Source organism: Cyclopterus lumpus, chromosome 21, assembly GCF_009769545.1.
Source record: "Cyclopterus lumpus isolate fCycLum1 chromosome 21, fCycLum1.pri, whole genome shotgun sequence".
Lineage (NCBI taxonomy): Eukaryota > Metazoa > Chordata > Actinopteri > Perciformes > Cyclopteridae > Cyclopterus > Cyclopterus lumpus.
In genome coordinates, this window is record NC_046986.1 from 15,455,421 (window position 1) to 15,478,058 (window position 22,638).

At 39.9% G+C, this 22,638-nt stretch overlaps 2 protein-coding genes across 2 annotated transcripts; both read right to left on the reverse strand.

Annotated features, from left to right (window-relative positions):
- Positions 1 to 2,554: 2,554 nt before the first annotated feature.
- gmppaa (GDP-mannose pyrophosphorylase Aa) lies at positions 2,555 to 11,011 on the reverse strand. The gene is made up of 12 exons (XM_034561987.1): positions 10,876 to 11,011; positions 10,219 to 10,316; positions 9,975 to 10,078; positions 9,417 to 9,609; positions 9,171 to 9,230; positions 8,936 to 9,066; positions 6,778 to 6,912; positions 6,378 to 6,475; positions 6,248 to 6,294; positions 5,998 to 6,090; positions 4,767 to 4,935; positions 2,555 to 4,153 (listed from the first exon to the last, which is right to left on the reverse strand). The coding sequence occupies exons 1-12, from the start codon at positions 10,913 to 10,915 to the stop codon at positions 4,053 to 4,055; spliced, it is 1,269 nt and encodes a 422-aa protein (XP_034417878.1). The 5' UTR covers positions 10,916 to 11,011; the 3' UTR covers positions 2,555 to 4,052.
- A 2,205-nt stretch (positions 11,012 to 13,216) lies between these two features.
- pnkd (PNKD metallo-beta-lactamase domain containing) lies at positions 13,217 to 21,473 on the reverse strand. Its single transcript, XM_034561834.1, has 9 exons — positions 21,308 to 21,473; positions 20,696 to 20,811; positions 20,308 to 20,420; positions 19,473 to 19,531; positions 19,039 to 19,131; positions 18,421 to 18,584; positions 16,520 to 16,606; positions 16,224 to 16,339; positions 13,217 to 15,033 (listed from the first exon to the last, which is right to left on the reverse strand). Exons 1-9 carry the CDS (start codon positions 21,463 to 21,465, stop codon positions 14,860 to 14,862), a joined length of 1,080 nt encoding a protein of 359 aa, XP_034417725.1. The 5' UTR covers positions 21,466 to 21,473; the 3' UTR covers positions 13,217 to 14,859.
- Between the last annotated feature and the right edge of the window lie 1,165 nt (positions 21,474 to 22,638).

The following is a 22,638-nucleotide window of genomic DNA, read 5'->3' on the forward strand; positions in this document are numbered from 1 at the left end:
TAATCATAACAAACAAGAGTCATCTGTATACATACATGGTCCCAGCCCGGACGCGCTCACATGGCTTCGCTTCCACAGTCTCCTGACTTAGCCAGCAGTTTCTGTCTGGCGTCACCACGTAATTCACGTCTTACAATTTGTTTTATTCGCAGTCCATTCACTGGGCTAAGCTCCAATTGGTTAGTGGAGGTATTCATGCAAATACCTTTCAGAGACACAGCATGCTACGCTGACCAGCAAATAAGACATAAGGTTCACACCTGAAGGTTAGTTCCATTGGCCACTTCAAAGAATGCCTCCAATCAATAACCTGGCGGGGTCAAAGCCCACACTTCCGGTCAAGGACAGGAAGTTCCCCTTCAGAATAAAACCCTATTATCCTGCCTTCAGAATAAAAGCAACATCTCAGGTTTCAATCGGCATCCCTTTAACTATTATCTGAACAATAAAACATTCATTAATTCTCATGCATCATACAATTAATCATTATATTTGTCATTAACAAACAGAATAATAAAACAGTGATCCTCTCTTATGCTTCATAATACATTCCTCAGAATATTCCTCAAATTAAGTATCGTAACTTTCTTTATGTATTAATTTAAAACATAACCTCTCCTATCTACATGTGCAAGTGTATATAAAATCCACTACAACTCAACAGTATACAGACATGCAAACCCTCCACCTGGATACATCCCTGGACCATTGCCCGTAGTCAGTCTGTCTGGCCAACACACACACACACACACACACACACACACACACACACACACAAACAAACACAGCTGGGAGAATACAATGAACAATGTATTTAATTCATTTATGAAATATGTGCAGACATTGGATTGCCAACTGAGGTTTTTAACGTTTCAGGTTGTTCCTTCATGCTTTTTTTAAAAACCAAACCGTATAACCTGAATGTTCACGATCATCATCATCATCATGTGGGAACATGTGCAAAATGCATAATCTACCAAAGAAGGAAAAATATGTACACAAGTGATATCATCTGCTTGTTTGTGGACTACTACACTGATTTAATATTTACCTCCCATAATGTTGTCGGATATCATCTTTTTTACGTTTTCCCCATTTAAGTAGAACTAGTTGATTTTTAGTGCTTTTGAAAGCTTGCAATTTTAATAGCAGCATTTGTTTACTGTTGAAGACATGCAGCAAGTGTGACGAGCGACCTATACTGAGATGGTTAATCTTGTTCTCTGGATCCTTGTCTCCTTTCCTTTACATGTGAAACAATCATCAAGAGCAAAGACAACAATGACAGTAATGCTGCGTTCACACCAAACGCTTTGCGAATATTTCGTTTGGTGTGAACGCAGCATTACTGCATGCATTTTTGCTGAGATCTTTTGAAGCCTTGCAAGTGTAGCAGTGACCTCAATATTTTTCAGTGGTTGGAGGAAGAAGAAAAAAAGCAGCAATGTGAAGAGCTGAATGCTGAAGCTCGAGAGAAGTTCACATTAAAATAATATGAAGGTCATACTCCAAGTCCTTTTTTTCTACAGCCTTCAGAGGAACTCCAGCCCCTAAGACAACTGAAAAAAAGCTCAGCAACCAGCATTTTTCATCAGTAGCACCAGCTGTATCCATATGACCCGGAACTTTGAGTTCCACAAAGTTCCACTGCTGACATACTTTGACTTATCCCATATTGATATGCATGTCTGACCCCACTCTGACATCTCCCACAGCTCTGGCTTACTAAACTGGCACTGGTATGAAAATGTACAAGCACCATGGCTGGAGTTTAGTGCCCTCGTTGCCCTATCAAGTTACAGAACCCCTCATAACTCGAACATGTGTCCTCACCAGAGATTCCTGTTAAAAAGAGGATCTGGAGACGTTCCACAGGCTAATAAAGACACTTTAGCTTTCCTCACGCTTCATTTACTAAAGACCTGTTATATTGTACTGACTGGCCTGTGTTAAACACTCTCCTGGCACAACTAGGACTTGTCAGATTATGGGTTATAGCTATCAGATTATAGCTGTTAACGCCTTCAATATGTATCAGACTGATCCTGCTGCCCTTTAACAAATGCTTTTAAACAAACTGTGTGTGTTGTTTTGTAGCCATGAGGACTCCAGTGTCAAATAGACCAAACTGCTTCATCATGTGTTTGCCAGGCCTCCCAGATTTTCTTTGTTAAAGACACAAACTATTCATTTTGAACAGTCAATGAGCGAAGAAAATGATCTCCAACACCATATGGATATTGCCTTGTTGACTATTTCTTTCCAATTTTACACCCCAGAGTACAGTGTGCAAGTAACCCCAGTTTGTAAATCAAAGGCAAGAGATGATTGAATCATAGACACAAGGGGCCCTACAATTTGCATCTGTTTTTGAATTTTCCTTAAACTACAACGTCTCGGAAGCATTTTACATTCACTTATTGTGTCTCAGTTTGACATGTTGCCCTTTCCTGGCAGTGTTTCTGCAGATGCTTAGCAACATACAGGACACACTGACAGTTTACACAACGATATAGCCAAAGTGTCAAGGAAATAAAGAGAATAACAGCACAAATGGAGTTTTGCTCTTTTATTATGTGGTCTACTTTGGTTTAAAACTATTCTTTGCCATCCTGGACTCATACTTTTCTTGAAAAACTAAAAAGGACATCATATACAACATCGTTTGTAATAGACACTATATACTAGACAAGCATGACATTTTCTTCATTTTTTTCCTCATCTGGTGACAGATTACAAAGACTAGTGTTAATTTGTCTTTCAACTCACCGTAAGGTGTCACATGTACTATTATTTTACATGAGTAACATTTTACCTCTGCTATCCGTCAGATCTCTTGTTTAAGCTCGACAAGACAGCCTTGCACCACTGCGCGTTATGTCAGTGTAAAGACAAATGATAATAAACAAACATTTGTCACATTTAACAATCAAGAAATCGATGAAAACCTTGAAAAAAAAAAAAAAAAGAAAGAAAGAAAGACAGGAAAGTCATCACAAAACCTAAAGGAGCAGAGCAGTGAACATCCTACCAATTAAGGGCCCTAGACTAGACTGACATGAGGCACTAAGCAGTAAGGCACCTGCATCAACAATAAAAGCACAGGCACCGACATATAAAACCTGAAATCAACAATATTTGAAAATAATGTACATTACTTGTTTTGTTTACCACATTCACTGGAGGCTAGTTTGTTGACTTGATTTACATATATTATGCTGCAGTTCCTGCAATTTACATTGCTCCTTAATAGACACGCTCTTTGCAATAATTGGAACAAAAGTGCTGAAGTGATCATGAGTGCTCGAGGGCTTAATAAGTAAATGTTAATGTGCCTTATCCATAAATTGGAACAGTTCCTCCAGTGATTGCGGATGCACAATTTAAGTATCTGCTGTTGCCGTTTATGTGGAGTCTCAAGCCCCCCTGCTAAGTTCACATTTTAAAAAGGCAACATTACTTGATTGCAAAGTCAATCTCAAGCCCGCTGATTTATGTTAGTGGTAGTCAATTTGAGACAAACAATGAAGATGCTAAACATTTTTAATCAGCGCTCCACACAAATAATCACCTCAAAAAATGTACCGCAGTAAGTAGCTCAGGGATTTATATTTTACAATAATTCCTTTTCTCATGCTAAAGTAGCAAGACTCACGTTTGTCAAGGATGCCCTTGAGAAAACAGAGTGGTTGTCTATGAACTTTTTACATCATACAATAATATAACAAATATATTACACTTGTGTCAGCATTAATGTTACAGTTCGGTAAAGTTAATAAAGAACCCAATATAAAACTCTGGCATGACAGCACTTTTCAAGGTGAATCAACATGCGTGATTAGCCTCTCTCTAATGTTGCTGACACCAAATGATGCATAGAGGCTAGAGGACAAATATATCAAAAATCTATCTTTCAAAAATATTTAATGAATGCACCGTATCTCCATTTTTTACATCTTATATACAGTAACTCAAGAGACAGTGCCGGCGTGCGTCCCGCTGCATCCTTCATCGGTGACACAGTAAGTGGACAGAAGAGTGAGGAAGATTAACTAGAGAATAATTTGGTTTTTGAAGCTACGGTTGAGGTCTTTGTGCGGGAGGACGATGGAGTTGAGTATAATCACCTCTGAAGGGATGGTCACGTTACAACCTGAGGAGAAGAAGCAAGGCTACATTCAGTCCGTGCAGTGCAGCACAGAGGAAATACGTTTAAGCATTTCAGTTAGTGGGATGTGATGCATTTTACATCTCTGGTATGTTTGGAATGAAGAAAAATATACCCCCAAAAGGTATCTTTTAGTTTTAGCCGCAGTGGAAATAGCCGTTTGGGCTAATAAGAGCATCCTTTAATAAAATTAATTATTATGAGACAATAATATACAAAGAATCCTCTAGTATTCTTCTTTATGTTTCCAATGTGTCTGGACTGTTGATCTAGACACAAATGGCAAATAAAACATTGAAACTAGACAGAGGATACCTGGAAAGTGGGGTGAAAGGACAGTTATATAATCCAATAATGCTTCCTGATGATTTATTAAGCCATGCATGCCACTTATTGAGAGATAATGTAAATACAAATGCATGCACATATATGTCAAATTACTCTTCACGTACACACTGAAGCCAACTGTTGGGACTGATCCCAGCCCAGGCCAACCCGTGACAGCAAAAAAAGTGCAATAAGAAAAATACAACTACGATGAATCTTACGAAATGCATTTGAGAAATGCCAGTTTCATTTAGGGTCAGAGCTCGCTTACCGAGAATTGTAATTGAGGGTGTGAGTTTTCCTTCTCTGAAGAGGGTCTCGCTGTCAATCTTTGCGAAGGGATCATTGGGGTTTGGGTCACTTGGAGTTCCTTCGACTCTTGCCCACTTTCCAATCGTGCTGTCCCATCCCACAATGCTGTTCAGGACACAACAGTGATCCTACCGGGAAAACAACATGACAGATAAACAACAGGACACATAAACATCTGCCGTTAAAAGTGTTTGAAAGTCATTCACTCATCAGCAGAGAAATGTGAATAAAATCAAAGGGTTCCAGGTTTCCAGGTTTCCATATGTGTAACAGTCGTGGCCGTAGCCCCAGAAGTCCCCCTGGTGTTTCCCATTGTTCCCAGTGCTCGCCACTCTGGCCGTTTTGTTTGTGTCTGTGTGTTGGCGTGGTTCCCCTTCCTCCCTCTCCTGGCTACCGCAGTCAGCTCATCACCTCTCCACGTCAGCCATCCTGGCTCTCACCAGCTCATCAGCCTGCAGTACATCTCCCCAGGTTCTTCAAACACTCCTCGTCAGATTGCCATTTCAAACTCAGTGGGAGCTATACTTGAAGGCCAACTCAAGATTTATATTACCAGCGATTTTAGCTTTTTTTCGTGTTTCGCATCACTAACCAGTTCCTCCTGTGCCTCAACATCGAGTGTGGCCAAATCAAAAGTACTTATATTACAAGTAGTAGATAATTTAGAAGCACTGTTAAGTTCAACGAACAAATTGTCCTTGTAGGCAGTATGCAATGAAAGTCACTAAGTCACTCAGTCTCTAAATTCATTTTAGAGGCACCCAGTGATCATTGGAGACATGGGATTAATTTATGCCAGGTCCCAAATCGTTAAAAATGACATCTTTGTGAGAGGCAGAGGCAGATAATATTTATGGTGTAACAGAAGAGCTTACAGATAAATCAGAGACACTGTCACTGTTGAAGTGTGGATAATGTTTCTAATAAAATGTTAGGATGTCACCAGCAGTGGATGGGCATATTTTCATTTCAGTGTACTCAGTTTAAGTTCCTGTTAAATTCCAAACTTGAAGGTTATTATGTGAGAGAGAGTTGATACTGTCAGCAAATGGCTGCTCCTATTTAACAAAAGCTTGACCGTAACAGTTAGTTCACCTAAATATGTGGCAATAGGTTGAAAATGGGGCTTTTATTAATTAATTTCTGTGTTGCAACGAGCCCTGGTGGGTCCTTTTGTCACAGGGGCTCACCTGTAGAGTTGCACCGTGAAGGATGACGGATTCTCGAACTCTGACCCCAGCACCAATAGTCACTCCAGTGCCAATCGAGACGTTGGGACCCAACTGGATTAACAAAGGAAACAGAAAAGTAATATACACCTTTATTTCACTTTCCCCTCCAATAACAGCGGCATACAAAAGAGTGTCATCTTAAAAAGGCACTAGTTAAGTTCAATGGATTTATGGTGTAAAGTACAACACAATAGGGAAGGATGCTTACCATGGCTGTGGGGTCAATGTTGGCTGTGGGATGGATATAGACATTACCTAGGGAGATGAGATGAAATAGGAATAGATTTGCCTCCAATATTAGAAAAGAACAAAAGCTACACAATTTAAATAAATCTTACCACTTATTTTGGGCCCTCCCTCTTTGTTTGAGGCCAGTCTTTCGGGGTGAGTTGTGTGATACTGGTTGAGGTACAACCGACTGGCATAAATCGCAGACCTAGAGAAAGATGACCAAAAATAGGCATTTTCACATGCTATCACTATAACGCGGTCTCTTTTGGATTATGGCACTATTGTATGGTGTTATGGTAGTATTGTATGGTGTTGGTGTTCAAGCGTAATGTTTTAAATGTTCAAGGTTTAAAAAGAATACCAAATAGTATTGAACACACCAATTTCTTTCTAAATACTATTCGAGCCTATATGCATGTCCAATGTCTCTCTTCTCCTCCCACCTTTGTATAGGCTACATGGTTGTGTCCTGCTGAATGTGACAGTATTCATGACCTATGCACTCACCCTGCAGATTTAATCTGGCTCCAGAAGCTGAGGGTCTTATACACGTAGAGTTTGCCCTGCGCTGCCAGGGCAGTGAAGATGTCCTGCTCCAGCCTGATGGCCTCTGCTCGGTGCCAGCCGTTGGTTGGCTCCTCTCTGGAAGAGACAGACCATCATCAGGGCAGTAAAAAAACAGCGCAAGTTAGGGGTTAGAATGAAAGCCAAAACAAAGTTGGGTTATAAACTGAAAAAATATACTATAAACTGAAAATTACATTCATTCTGTCAGTGTATGGTTGTGACTAAAAATCTATATGTTCTCTCTACAAAATTGAGTTAAACATTACTTTAGAAAAAAATAAAGCCACCCGATTATGATCACAATATGATCACCTAAAATACTAATAAGACACGGCAGACAAGGGTTCCCCCTCTACAGCTATGAACACTGACATCCCGAACAACAACCCATTGTATGTCTTTATGACCAACTTCCCCAGTCTCTCTAAATTAGGAAATGAACAATTTAAATAAACAGAATATGTCTTTTTCTTGTGCCAGTAAAGAAAATAAGTGTTTGATCTCTCTTTACCCCACTTGTACAGTGGCACCATCAACTCTAAGGTTTTCTTTAAAGCTAAAGCAAAACATGAATTTATTATTATTGCAATCCAGCCCCTCGAATTAAATCAGAGGAGTGAGTTCAAATGTATCAATGATACTAACTTTGATGGTGTCAGTGCTGGGCTACCAAAGCTGATTACCTAGTAGTGATCCAAAACTTAAGTAGGGGAGTGTATGTGTTCCATATTAAATCAGGGTCTCTGGCATAGTGTATTGTGAGAGCCCCGAGATGAAACAGAGTGTTAAATATTGATGAAAAGAATATTTTAGAGGATTGCATCGAAGTTTTACCAAAAAGGAGGGGATGTGGTTTGAGGCAAAGTGCTCCCCTAGAGACTATGCAGTATAATCCATCTCATCTCTATCAAGTATCTCTGATGTGTTCAATAATTTTGCTGATGCAGTGCCCAGCTTGATGTAAGTGCTATTGGTGCGAGCAGGTGAATTATGCAGTGTGGTTTGACCTTTTGAAATATATTTCAGGTGTCCTTGTGGTGCCCAATGGTAGATCTACGACACCATAGTGAACATTAAAACATTTGTTTTAAAAGAAGTGAAAAAATAAATAAAAAAAATAAGAATAAAATCTCCAAAAATGTGATCAAATAAAAATCCATGTATTAATCCCACGTGTGATTCATCCCATCAATGAGTGACAAGGCCGCTCTCTGTCCACATGCATATTTAGGCCGTGATCAGAAGAATTCACAACATAACGTGCAACTGTGTAACTTAAAGTTTCACCGAATGCGAACTTTCTAATTAGTCTTTGCTAGCTAACCAAAAGAAACACCAAAAAACCAATCCTAATACCAAAACTTTTTTTTTTTTTTTTTAAACCTACAAATATATCTTGTATATTATATATTAATAACCCTCTCATAACTGTCCATTAAATATGACGCTACCACCAGCTAGTACAAGAACAGGTTATGTGAAGACTACCTAGATAAAGTCCAACACATAACCCACTGTTAATCACAGTTGTTACACTTTGGTGTGCGGTTAGTTAGTGTGCTGTAGGTCCTGGTAGGTGGACTGTGTTACCTTCGGACAGAGGCAGGTGAGCTCATTCATCATCCTTGTGCAAAGCTAACCACTGAGGCTTTACATTTACAAAGCCGGTATGAGAGTGGCATCAATTTTCTCATCCAACTCTGCAATGGCAAGAACAATGCAGCGCCTGTTTCAAGGACTAAATCTGCCAAAAGGCACAATTAATTAATTAAAAAGCAAGCGGCTCGCACAACAGGAGGTGCATCGTTTGGCAAAGACAGGCAACGTTCACAAAGCGGCCTGTGCACTCTGACTCCTCATGGGTCATCTCTCTACAGCTCACACCATACACCGAGTGCTCTAGAACTACACCGTGCCGCCTAAATTTACCGACTTACCCATCGTATGGATATCTGATGATTGTGTGAGCAAACAGAAATCATGGCAGGGAGGAGAAGGGAAGGAAAAAAGGAGAAATGAAGAGAACCAAAGAAATGGAATAACTTGAATTCACCCGCATTCCCACACAGGTTCCCCACGAGGGAGCGATTCAACTCACAACAACATGTCCTGTTGGTTCTTCTGAAAGACGGCGCCGATATGCTGGAAGATGTCTGGCGTAAAGAGGTATATGCCGCAGTTTATGATATCGCTCACAAATGTGCTTGGCTTTTCCACATAATGCAAGACCTAAATAAAAAAATTAAAATTAAAAAGAGTAATAGTTGTTATTAAAAAGGTGAAATAATAATTTATGACAATTCCGGGAAATAAAATAGGGAAGTGTTAAATACCTCATGTGTTTCCTCGTTTTCAACAATACAGCCGTAATTCATGGATTGCTTTCTGTTTGCCTGATAGGAGAAGAATGGCAGTATAGATTACGACACATACATTTTTTTTTTTACGTTGAAGAACAGAGATCTGATATTTCATTATATTCAGCGTGCCAAAAGCTAAACAATAAATAACAGAAAGAATACTTTTCTGTTTCTTAAGAAGAGCATGAAAGAAAGGAATTGTTAATAATGATCGCTCACCGTCGTCCCAAGAATCACAAGGCTGTTTGGTTCTCCATGTTCCTTCTGGAAGCTGAGCATCTCTGCGAGCGGAAAAGCTGAGCAAACATCAGCATTCAGAACAAAGAAAGCCTCCGGACTGCCGGAGACAATCTGATCTCTGAAGTGATAGATTCCCCCTCCTGTGCCCAGGGCTGCGTACTCCTGCAAATACCTGAGGTGGAAAGTCGGGGAGAACAGCATACCTGCAGTCAATCAGCAGTGGCGTTGCACCACAGCAGGAAAGGTACCACTACTCCAACTCAAGAATATAACATATATTTCTGTGCAAACAGCATCTATTTGTTTTACTGAATTATATGTAAATATGAAAAAAGACTGAAGTTCTCTTACATTAAGAATGTCTTTATGAAATCAACACCAGTAGATTCTCATAACTTCCCCCCCCCCCCATTATATGAGACATATACAAGTCATTGCTATAAATGATCTCCATACAAGTAACTAGCACGTCTGTACTCGTTGAGTGACACGGCTAAGAGCTCTGCTGTTTACCTGTTTTTGAGCAGTGCCGTTTACCTGATGGAAATTTTGAACTCCTGCTGTGCATTGAACAGAAATCTGGTCAGTTCTTCATTTGGCTGATAGAAGCCGATGAGCAAAATCTCCTTCATATTCGGTACCTTGTAACACAAAAGATGTTCATTATTGGACTGATTTCATGAAAGGGCTATGATCTGAACCACAACAGAGACGGACTGAATTTAAATGTAATTTATATTTGGTTTAATTTGTTAATCTGTTGACGAACAAGGACACTCACCTTGGCACATGCTTCAATGTGATGCTGCAGCATGGGCACACCGGCCACAGGAAACAAGGGTTTGGGCACTTCAAATGACAGCGGCCTGAACCGCGTGCCTGCAAAGCATTGTTGGGGATTAAGACGCAAATCAGATTACAATGCAGATCACCATTTCTTTTTTTCATCTAGAGAGCATAAGTGATGACATGTCCTCTCTTTTTTTTTATCTGTATTTTAAATGTCCATCTTTATAGACAAGCAATTGGGTATTTGGTAAACTGTGCATGTAACGTTAAAACAGTGATAAAGCTGCACATAATCCCTGGAATATCTCCACTTGGTTCCTCCTGATATGTATGAACTGTGTGGTGAATGGAAATGATGCCGAACGGAATAGTGTGTCCTGATTAAACCTATTACTTATTCCGACAGTCAATGTGCAACAATCTTAAAACAGCTCATTATTAAATGAAGTAAGAGTACGTTCACTGCAGAGACGGTGTTGTTATTTACAGCTCTTCATGAAGTGTCGTTCTCATAAAACACAAGGTAATGAAGTCTTGTTTAGGCCACGTCAGTGTCGTAAACAAGCTCCGGGTCTTCGGGGCGCTCAGCAGCCTCGCGTCGCGTGGACCGAGTCCAGCTGAACAAGACAAGGAAGAGATGTATTCTCACCTTTCTGGGGGCCTCCGATTAGAATAACCGCCTTCAACATTTTGACCCGATAAGCTGTGATCCACGAGAGAGAAGTCCAGCCTGGAGACTGCCCGCAAGCTCGGTGACTTGAGTGTTTCCGGATCCACTTCCTACTTGTGACGTATGCGCGATCAGAAGAAAAACCCGGAGCGGAGTGACGTAATGAAACGGAGCGAAGGAGATCATAAAGATGTGTGTCGTTTGGTTTATTAACTTCTACTCATTAAAGTAGATGCTATTTAAGTGATGTGCAGACTCGTATGATCATCAAAAGAGGCAGTAATAGGGAGACAGGACGATCATTTACACTATCATGTGGAATTTGGTAATTAATATAAAATAAAAGGCTGAATGAAATGCTGAATCTATAGTTTGTATAAGTCAACTTCATAGTTAGTTTCCCTATTTGAACAACTATCAGACAAACGTGTATATATAGTATATATGGTTACTGTCTGTTGCACTCTTTCCTAATTCTACAAAAATGCAATGTTTTTGCTTATTAAAGAAAAGCATGGTCTTGTTTAATATGCTGTCGAACAAGTGCATTGTATGTAGAAGTGTATGGGAAATAACCAGACAGATTAAACAAGTATATTTTATTAATTTTACTTTTTTACATCCAAGATTCCAACAAAATATGAAGCAATCCCTTGGGATGTGAAATGACCACTAATAGTTCTGAGTGATATGTTTGTCCTATATAGTATTCAGAATCAATCCAAAATAGTTTATTGCAAAGTATGTTTGCACATACAATAATTGTACTTGGTGATTTTTGTACAATAAACACTGTACAATAGTATAAAGAAAATTCACATTAAAATATGAAAATCAAAAAAAGAATACAATGTAATATGTGTGTAATTAAAGTATACAGTTGTGCATGGATGTGTGAATGAGTGTAAGAGTCAAGTCAGGGAGGGCCTTGTTGGTCATGATCATGTTTGACTTACATAAAGATTATACATAATTGGCCTTTTTCAGAGCAGACATTTTAATATGTTGCGGCTGGAGAAGCACAGGTGTGACTATGAACATTAACAATTACTCAGTGGAATTCAGCCATCATTCATTTAATGATGTTCCTTTATGAGCCAGCATCAAAATGAAAATAAAATACAGTGGGAATAGTATTCTTATTGACCTAGAAGACATAGTAAATTGTACATTGATTGCACATTTCTTTATAATAGATTGAGTTTGTGTTTGTCAGGGCAGTCGTTTCAGTCTGTGGTTGTTTTTTTATTATGTATTCTAAAAGCATTGAGAGATTGTAAGTTTCAATGCAAGTCGGCTTCTGACTGCATTTAGTGCATCACAGGTTTTGACTTTTCAAGGGCATTATGATGTTGGTAAGAACAAACTCAAACAATATTAATTACATACATATATTACTAGTTCTTTCATCAGTGTCCCTCTGATTTATACAGAAGACGTGACATCTAGAGTCCATTGGTCTGTGATCCCACTGCTAGTTGCTCTGTATTATTGCCCTGCTTTGTCAACAGAAAGTTCACTTCACCTTTCCCCGAGTATCTTCTGCATGTGCATAAAGTAGGTTATTCTCTCGTTTGAGTTTAGGGTAGTCACAGCAGTGGGGAAAATAACTCAGTTGTCAGTTTTGAACACTGATAAAGACAACAAATAACACATACGCAGCTCTAATGAAGGAATCTACTTTCATTTTTCCCTCATTAAAACATAACCTGAAGTAAAACAGTCTCCCATGTGGTGGTATTCATAACTCAAACATATGCAAATAAGATGGGAATCGGCATCAAACAAACAGAATAACATTTTAGTCAACAATCACCAGGGGACAAGGTGCTTTGATACACGCACTAGTGCAGGAGCACCAGAGGAATCAGAGGAGTGTTCACAGATCCTCAGAAGTTTAAAGGTTTATGCCTTTGCATTCTGGTCCGTCTACACCCAAACAGAGGCTGCATCACATTTCTATTACAACATGACAACAGAAACAATAACGTGTGTGGGAAGAAGATTGTTTATTATACTGAAATAATTTGCATCCATTGTATCGTCACAGTATAATAAATCCTTCAATATATATATATATATATATATATATATATATATATATATATACACACCTACACACACACGTTTTCAAATTGGCTATAAAACATTCCTTCTGAAGTGCGAGTACCATAATCTATATGTCACATTGTATTCGCATATTAGAATGAGCCATTACCATTTTTCACTCAAATATTATATATATATATATATATATATATATATATATATATATATATATATTTTAATGATTGCAGAACAGTGTTTTTCTACAGAATACTTGATTCAACATCACCCTGTATGTTTATTATCTCCATTACGGGTTAACATAAGAAATCATCTCTTCAACAGTAATTCAGTCCCATTTCATACATTACAATACAAATCCTTCACACTTGTTGTTCATGTTCTCGCAGTGCTATTGAGACACATTATAATTCTGAATGTGAAACAATGAGTTATAAAATGCAGAATGAGTAGGATGTTCCTCAGAAACAACGTGCAGACTCCAAAACAATCCCTCTCAAAAAAAAAACAACAACATATGAGGTGTGCAGCAGTGCAGAGACGTATTCTCTTATTTTGCTATTTTTCGGAATGTTTCTGGGAGTCAAATAAAGCGACCAGGTGCCACATCGTAAGCATGCATCCAAGAAGAAGCTACGGAAATGTCAAACACATATATTTAACTGGGCGAAACGTCAAGCGGACAAAGCTCGTTCCAAACCGACAGCAAATCTGGATATTGACGTTCACACATTTTGTACACATTACCACCTTCTGTATAGTGTTTTTTTATATTTTTCTTTCTTATTATAGTGTGTTTTTATTTTCTAAAGTGTTGACTGAGAGAGGCCTGCACAATAATTCCAATGTGTCTGGACTGTTGGTCTATGCACAAATGGCAAATAACACAACCTTGAACCTTGAACCGATCAGGGGGCGGGCACTTCTAGTGTCGTTGAACCCGGGGGAGGAGGGGTCGTCCTTGAGTGTTGTGTTTACAGACCCCAACCGGCCAATCCTATTCATTCTGCCTCTACAAACAAGGGCTGAACCTCTAATACTTGTGGGCCTCAGAGAATCGAATGTGAAGTGAATAATACAATGTAACTTTTTTATTTTTTAAAAACTATTAGACCAACTACAAGCATTGTAAAGAACTAATGTCAGCAATTATCTCTTCACAAAACACAACCGGCTCATGGATTCATCAAAAATTCACACGAAAGGCTCGCGTACGGGCTTCTTTTCTTCCCTGTACATTGTGCCAACACCGACAGCAAGGAGTCTTGGTGATGTCTGTTAGATTAACTGTACCATCGTTGTTGAAAACAATACGACAAAAACAAATATTCACAATTAAATACTCAAGTCCAAAAACTCCCAACATCCACGGAGAAGTTAATCGGTCTTCAGCAACACTGTAAATGTGAAACCAGCTTCCCAAAGAGTTTCATGGAAGGTTTTTAAAACAATGAATTACTTTAAAAAACAGACTACGCAGTAAAAACACAGTACCTAACATGCTAAATTAACCTATGTAGTACGCAGACCGGCTATTATTTAGTTTCACGCACCAGAGGCAGAAATCTGCTTGTAAAAATCGACATCCGTTTATGTCTCTACGTTAAAGAGGAATAATTTAGCATTGTTCTGTCTATCGAAGCAAAATCAACTTGAAATACATGTGTAGAGGTAATGGGCTTATTGATTAGTATCATGTACAAATTAAGTTGTGACTATGTTCCTAGTGGTCTAAAATGCCCTTTTGAATTTACAAAACGGGTTTCCTTGAACAGACGTAACGTTTCAGTCAGCACCTCGTAGCTCCGCTCGTTGTCTTTAAAACGTACCACTTTCCAGAACAGGTGAGCTCATTCCTCTGTTGGCCATTGCTTAGCTGGCCATCTGGTTAAAACACTATCTCCTGTTGAAGAGGTCTTTGCGCTTACGCAGCTCCTCCAGCACCCGCGCTCTGAACTGGGTCCAGTCTTCATCCTGGAACTGCTGGACGCCCAGGGCCAGATGGAGATCCGCCGAGTGGCTGCGCAGGAAAGGATTGTACTGCCTCTCTTCGCCGATGGTGGACGGACTCTGACAACGAAGAGCATGTCAAAAAAGCAGCCCTCCTCAAAATGGATGTGCATCGTCTCACTCCAGCAGCCACACTAATTCACAAGACACTCGCTCAGTTGAACACAATTGTGGGTGACTGCTGCCGACTCAAAACCCCAATGCAAATCAGCCAAAACGTATCCTCATGAACAATAAATCACTGTGTATCTTTCCATTTCATGCATTTAATCTAACTATAAAGCAAATTATATCTGTCTGTCTCCCAGTCTGCCTGTCCTTTGCATACACCAACTGAAAGGTGCCATTTGGCCAATAGGTGACGCTGTGGCAGCATCATCTATCTGTAAAGCAAGGAATCTCTATACGTCTGTACACGTGTGTACAGTTCATCCGATCTATTTCACACTTGGCGGATGTATTGCTTTGGACCCGAAGACGTGCGGTGTTGAAGTTGGTGCACTTTCAATAAACAAGTGCTAGTGGGGGGCAAAGCAATCGTACCGCTCCGAACAGACACACGTTCCAAACGGGCATTGCACTCGTTGAGCGTATCCACTAAATAACCAATCCAGATGATAAAACCCTGCATCACACAAGTTAAAAGCAGCTAAATCAAAGAGTTGAAGTGTTAATGGGAATCTCTGCTAACATATTGTTTAATGTAAAGCTCTCATTTCCCACTACAAAACCAGTTGTAGCCAACGGATGTGCAGTGTAAAAAGCTCGCCGAGGCTGAGGTAGTGTCACAGCAGGCCAGATACACCACTATAGTTGATAATGTGTTGTTACGAAGCACAGAGGTAAACACTAAAATGAATGAGGGCTGACTTCCGTTAGGCTGCTTCAGTTTCAGGGTCCTGGTATTGTCTGCACTTGCTCACTGTCAAGCTATCGTAGCCGACTGCGGCCTCGGTAATGTTATCGGTAACGCCTGTGCTTTTCCTGCCGACAAGCAAAAAAAAAGCCTATTATCACAAATGTGTGAAACTGCCTCCAGTGACATGCTGCATAGATGGCAGATAAAAACTCATCTAAATTCTGGATGGCCACTTCACTCAACAGTGGACCGTCGCTCTGCTCCAGACTGAGAGCCTGACACATACACTGGAGCCAGGTGATAAACCCTTCTTCCCAGGAGCTGGACAGCATGCATCTCCTCTGGAACGGCGTAATACAGAGGCATAACAACGACAATACATTATTCTCACCGTGCACAGCTTCTGGCCCCGCTGCTGTAGCACCCACTGAGATTTGTTTTCTCTGGCAGCATTGCGAGGCTCGACTTCAGCCGCAAACAGTAGGTTGTCCTCCGCATACTCATGACCTGAAGGAGAGCCAGTGGACACACAACCTCGTTTGTGACTTCGACTGCTGCAGTGTGTCCATCAAAGTACAGAAATCCAGCCACAGCGACACATTCAAACCACCACAGACATCTAAATCACACAGACACCGACGCACTTGTTGGACCCAGAGTGTCTGACACCTGAGAAGATTTTCCTACCAGGCCATAATAGAGTTTCATCACTCAGGGAGGCCACCGTGTCCAGAGACGACAGCATTGTTGTGGCACTGCCTTCAAACATCCTCCCTGAAAACAACAAGAACAGATTTGACTTCAGTTAAGCAAACAGGGTATGTGCACATTTTTAATTGGTCAATTGCTAGGAATCACATCTCTTTTCTGATTCATCAGAGGTCATGGGGGTTATTTAACCATACCGTATATAGAGAGTAAAAGAAAATATATATTTAAAAAAGGCACATTAGGCTGTGTTTATTGAAGCTAGTTGCATGCTACGAACCCCAACTACTAACTCTACCCTGGGTTAAGGGACAAACATTATTGGCATTGTACAATAAAGAAAACGAGACCTCTGATGACCATATTCAAGACCTATTAAGACCTACCTTAATTAAAATAATTTTGATGTGTTAAAAATTATTTGTTAAAGACCTGCACATTTTCCTGTAATTAAATTCAGTAAAGCCTCTAGGGGACAAGTTGGTAAAAACAATAACAAAAGGAGATTAAAACGTTAAAAAGTATTCAACATTAGCCACGCTTTAAGGACATTTACAGTGCCTTGCATTTTTAAGAACAAACATTAAGCAACATTGCGAAAATAATTGGCTTTCTTGATGGAAATAGAAAGAGGTACGTTTTGCACATTAATTGTCACATTGAAGTGGTGTTAGGATGACAGAGCCGTGCACTCATTGTTTAGTGGACACGCTGCTCTTGAGTGCATGTTCAATCTCTCTCCTGTTGCTTTCGCCATGCTTCATAAATGTAATTTATGGTGCTGTTAGATTGCTGCACAGGTGCATACAGGAGAGTTATGTTTTAGGCTGCAGTGAAAATGTAGTTGTTGAAGAGCTAAATGCCAACAAATATGGATTGAAGCAGACATTTTGTGAGATAAAAACAAACAGACAATTATGGAGATGGGGACGCAGCACCACGTCACTCACTGTGTTTGTGTGTGTGTGTGTGTGTGTGTGTGTGTTTGTGTGTGTGTGTGTGTTTGAGAAAGAGAGGCAAGGGGAAGGTGGAAGACTATTGCACACAATGTTATTATTGCGTGCAATAGTACTACTAATTCAAATGTCAACTTTATGAATAAAGCTTTACCAAACCTATTTGGTACTCCTTAGCAGAGAGAATGGAAAATGCTTTAAATGTTTTAAACCAAACAACAAAGGAGATCCACGGGATGTGAACAACGTTATTTGTCAGCTGTGCAATAAATAAGTCGGGAATGAAGATGGAAACACCACAAATCTTTGCTGCAATCTTAAACCTCACAATCCAAAAGAATAGGAAAGTCTTTAGAAAGAGCAGACGGAGCTAAACTTCCATCATGGTGAGCAATCAACCCCTAAATCATGGGGGCTTTTGCAAAGGCAACTCAATATAAAAAGGCGAAAGTAAATGATTGTAAGACTGTGCAAGGGCAGTTTCTACCAGTTGAGCGATCTGGTCTATTGATCGCAGGATGGTTGTGTGTAAAATAGTGTTGACTGCCTATACATTGTGGCCACATTGTGGCCACTTATGGGTATTGCAACATATCTGTCTCCAGTCTATAAATACCTATTTCTATGTGTGTGTCTATCTCTTCAGCTTTGTGTTGGACAATACTTTGTTTTATCGTCAGTTATATCGTCGCACCCTCCGGATTTCTTTTCACTGACCATATCGAGCAGATGCCAGCTATTTAGCTTAGCATTAGCAAACTGCCAATTCCTTGTCTCCTTCGTGAATCATAGGCCCATGTCATGTGCAGCGTGACTTCACATCAAACAGGAGCATCACAGAGGTCTCAGTTGTTTTCTGTCTCTTCTGTGTTGCTGTGAAACACAATGTCAGTTCTATGTGATTATCTCTGTGTTAGGACTCACCACATCCTGAGAGGAACACCAGGTCACCAGAGAAGAGGCTGGAGGGTGCGTCCACCACCTGGCCCTCCAGGAGGTAGATCATGTGGCCCACTGTGTGTCCAGGAGTGAAGAGGGCCTTAAAGTGCATACGGCCGACTCTTACCGAGTCCTTGTGTGAGAGAGGGCTGGGAACGGAAAAAATCTAAGTAAGATGTAGAGTTTTTATGACAGCCGGGTTACCTAATAAGCTTAATGGAAACTTCTAAAACATAGTCAACTGATCAATAAAAAACATTTTGATGTACAGTATAATTCCTAACTTTCAAAACATCAAAAAAAAAACTTCTTTAAAATAATGTTGATGTTAAAGTTTACTTTCCAATCAAATCTTATGGGACTACAAGAAGTTTTCTGGTCCAAGTAGTGACATTGGTCTCCGGCGTTGGCCCTGACCATCGCCCCTGCTGAAGACTTTGGGGTTAACTTCCTCGTGTTCGTTTTTACGACTTGCAAGTATGGACGGAAACCATTTTGCAACCGATGCTGAAACGCCCGTATGGACAGAGGTCGTTTTGAACAAAACACATATTAGTGGATGGAGTACAGTCAGACTAATTCTGTGGGGAAGCAGGAACTTACTGCGTGAGGCCAGGAATGTTATCAGCTGCATTTCCATAAACTCTGCATGAGCTGTGAATCCTTTTCAACCCTTTGTTTCCCCCACTGTGATCCCTGGAAGGGAAACACAAAGCAGAGGCTTGTCAGTTTTGTGGACACATTAGAAAATGTGTCTTTGCCTCCAATCGACACTCAGTCTCATCAACCACAAACTCTTTTTTCAAGTCAGAGAGAATATCTGGAGAGAATATCCCACCTAACTTTCAAATGTATTCAAATTGGTGTTTCCTTTGGATTAGGTATAATACATGTTAAAATAGGAAAACCACCATTTGTGTGCATGACAACAACATGTTTACCTACATTCACTTGACACAGTATACAGTTTTAATAACCTGTCATATGAGGTACATTAACAACACGTGTCATGCATGTATAACATCTAGAAAACTCACCAATGCTTGTGTGTACAGAGTATTGCTTCTAAAGTCACTCCCTCTTCCTTAAGAGCTGCCTGAAAAAGAAGAACAAATCCAAAAGCTGTCACAACTTTCAATCACCATATCAAACAGCACTTCAGCAGCATTTTCAAAAACCCATTGAGCTGCAAAATATTTCCGACTTTTGAAAGTATAGCTTTATCAATTTTACTTTCGTGCTTGTAATGGATGCTGCTGAGAAGGCACGAACGCACTCATTCAGCACAACTGTTGACAATCAATGGCTGTAGTAAAATGCAAATAATAATTCCAACACAAAAGGAAGTGATGCTGACAGTCACTTTGGGATTGTAAGCTTGATACAAGTGGTTATTAATCAGAAATTACAATCACATTTATAGCGCCAATGTTCCAGTCCCATTGTATTGATCTGCACTGTGTTATGCGTCCGTTTCATCAATCTTTTTTTTGTCATATAAACCTTGTCAAAGCATCCATGAGACCCATGCTGTATCTCATCTTATATTGTCCCATATAACTCTCATAATGATTCGAGTTTAGATTTGGTCTGTTTCAGGTCAAATTAATACTAACCCTTTACAGTACTTAAGAGTTGTGGTACACCTACAAAATGTCACTGAAACTAATATTTGTCATGTGACCGAGGCAATGTGTTGTTTAGCAAGTCGAGCTATCTATCCCCTCTTGCAACAAAGACAGCGACAGTTAATGCGCAGCAAAATGTTATTATCTGCATAGTAACATTGATCTGAAAGCGACTTATAACCAAAAAAGGTCTTTTAAGTGTATCGAGACATCATACACACAACAGACAGCCAGTAGAGTTCACCTGAACGGTTTGGGGGTCCGCAGGGTCGACAACAACTGCCACACTGGCGGCTGTGTCAATTACAAGATAGCTGTAGTTGTCGGACAGGACCGGGATAGGAATTATTTTGATACCTACGGGCAGACGGAGAATTATATATATTTTTTTAATTCATTCAGAATGATAGAAGCAGTGTGTAGTATTAAAAAAAGGTACATATAATGATCATAGTGTGTCCTGACATGAAAGCACCTTTGCATTAATGCTAATAAAATGTGTACATCCTGTAAAATAACATAGGCACTATGTTTGACCCATCTAGCAGGGCCTATATTTTCTACAGCATCTTATATTTCAGAACATATTAACTATGAACACAGTAAACAGTGATATCCAGAATGCTGCATACCATTAACCTCCATGGGCTGAGCTGTGGAGTGTCCAGCAGGGTAATGTTCTCTGGCTTTCCTCATTTGCCTCTTGTAGTACATGTAGCCAAGTCTGGTCTTAGTGTACAGTGTGTACCTAGGAAACAGATCAAAGAGCTAGGAAACATGGTGTGTGTGTGTGTGTGTATGTGTGTGTGTGTGTGTGTATGTGTGTGTGTGTGTGTGTATGCGTGTGTGTGTGAGAGTGTAGTTTCCCACGCTAACCCCTCCATGTCACCATCTTTATAAACATATGCAAGTATGGCGTGGACAAAGTGAATAACTGGCTCCATAAGTTATCCAGAAATGTTCTAGTTGGGGCAAAAAGGGTCCCACGAAACAGCTCAAAGTATAATACGATGTTAACTTGTAGCTGACGACTAGTTGGTTGGCATGAAGAAAAGATGTTCGTGTCTCGCGTGGAGCGGAATGCAGTGGACATTTTTGACCAAATTGTCAGGGCCAACATATTTGAATACAGTTGTGTTGGGCCTCTGTTAATAAGAATGGCAGAATGTTGTTTATCTGCGCGTTTGACCACCGCGGTGGCAACACAATCCGGTTTTTATCGAGGAAGGTCGTGTCATACTCACGCAATCCGGAACAGCGGCTTCTCCGTGCGGGCCATTATTGTGCACAACAATTTCCTCCAGAGTGCTTGTCCTTTGCGTCTGTGGCGAACACATAAATATAAGAAAAAGAAAAAGGATGCGGTGGCAACCAGCGTTACAGTCCAATCAGGAAGCGCCATAGATTCTGAGCGTGACGCAATGACTTGTCGCGACGCACAACCCCGGAAGCGAGGATATCTTTACACAAATAAAAAATAAAATTGTAGGCCTACACCTTAAAAAATAGCGTTAATTTTTAAAAACATTTGGAACAAAACGTCTGAATACTCTGTGATTATGTTTTGTGCACACAATTACTCTTATTCCAACTCAAAGTTACTTGCCACACAAACACATTCATATAGGCCAACTAAAAAGTGATACTCTATTCCAGCATTTACTACCCAATCTATGTTACAAATACGACTTAATTATACCTGAGTTCATTGTATATGGCATTGATACAGAATCAAACCAAGTTCTGGTAAACTTTTAAATAATTTAGCGCCACCTAATGTTCTGAGACCGCTATCGTTGGCTGGATAGTAGCCTAATAGCTATGCCTAACATGTGGGTCTACTTAGAGGGAGAACAAAGTACAATAGGCCTTTGGGCAAAACATATTCTTAGGATTAATGCTTTAAAAAATCCACTCAATGTTGGAAATGTGTTCTAACCTGCCCTAACATACTAAATGTATCTAGGGCACAATTGCATTTATTTTATTTTATTTGGAATAGGAGCTTGAGCAACCGGAGTCATCATGCTTTCTGAGACACATCAGTGTCAGTGTAAGTTTCAGTGGACATATCCTATTACAGAGATGACTTCCACCTGTGGTGTTAGCCTGCAAACCTCCAAGGAGAGAAAGGACCGAACAGGACAGTGATCCCATTTCAGGCTAAAACCGCCCGGTGAGTAATATGTTTTTTCTTTCTTCCCTCTTATTGGTTTATGTTCTCACTTTGTGTCTACGCTATAGACGTTTCGAGTACGACCAGGTTATTTGATATGTATTTATTTGTGCACGGGCATGTCTTTTTCCAGCAGATAATTACATCATTTTGGACTGTTCCTTTCTTTACAAGGTGGATTCATCGTGTTGTAGCTTTTGCATAATATGCATCATATAATAACCAGATTTCATTCTAGTAATTGTAACGATGAAAAGTATAAGTATATAGTAATTGATTGGACAACTGTCTATGAGAAAACTGATCAGACTTGAGTCTTGAGTTGTAAGTTATGGATGTTCCTACCTTTTATATGTATATTATCTTGTCAATACGCCAGCTCACTCATCCTCTCTTTAA

Excerpts from the sequence above, each read along its gene's own strand:
- gmppaa (XM_034561987.1), bottom strand. The coding sequence starts at position 10,915 with ATGTTGAAGGCGGTTATTCTAATCGGAGGCCCCCAGAAAG. Across the intron at positions 9,067-9,170 it reads AAAACGAGGAAACACATGAG|GTCTTGCATTATGTGGAAAA; the intron begins GTATTTAACACT and ends TTTTTTATTTAG. Across the intron at positions 6,091-6,247 it reads ACATTGACCCCACAGCCATG|TTGGGTCCCAACGTCTCGAT; the intron begins GTAAGCATCCTT and ends TTGTTAATCCAG.
- pnkd (XM_034561834.1), bottom strand. The coding sequence starts at position 21,465 with ATGGCGCTTCCTGATTGGACTGTAACGCTGGTTGCCACCGCATCCTTT. Across the intron at positions 16,607-18,420 it reads GGTGTTCCTCTCAGGATGTG|GGAGGATGTTTGAAGGCAGT; the intron begins GTGAGTCCTAAC and ends TGTTGTTTTCAG. Across the intron at positions 15,034-16,223 it reads GGGGCCAGAAGCTGTGCACG|AGTCCGTCCACCATCGGCGA; the intron begins GTGAGAATAATG and ends CTTCGTTGTCAG.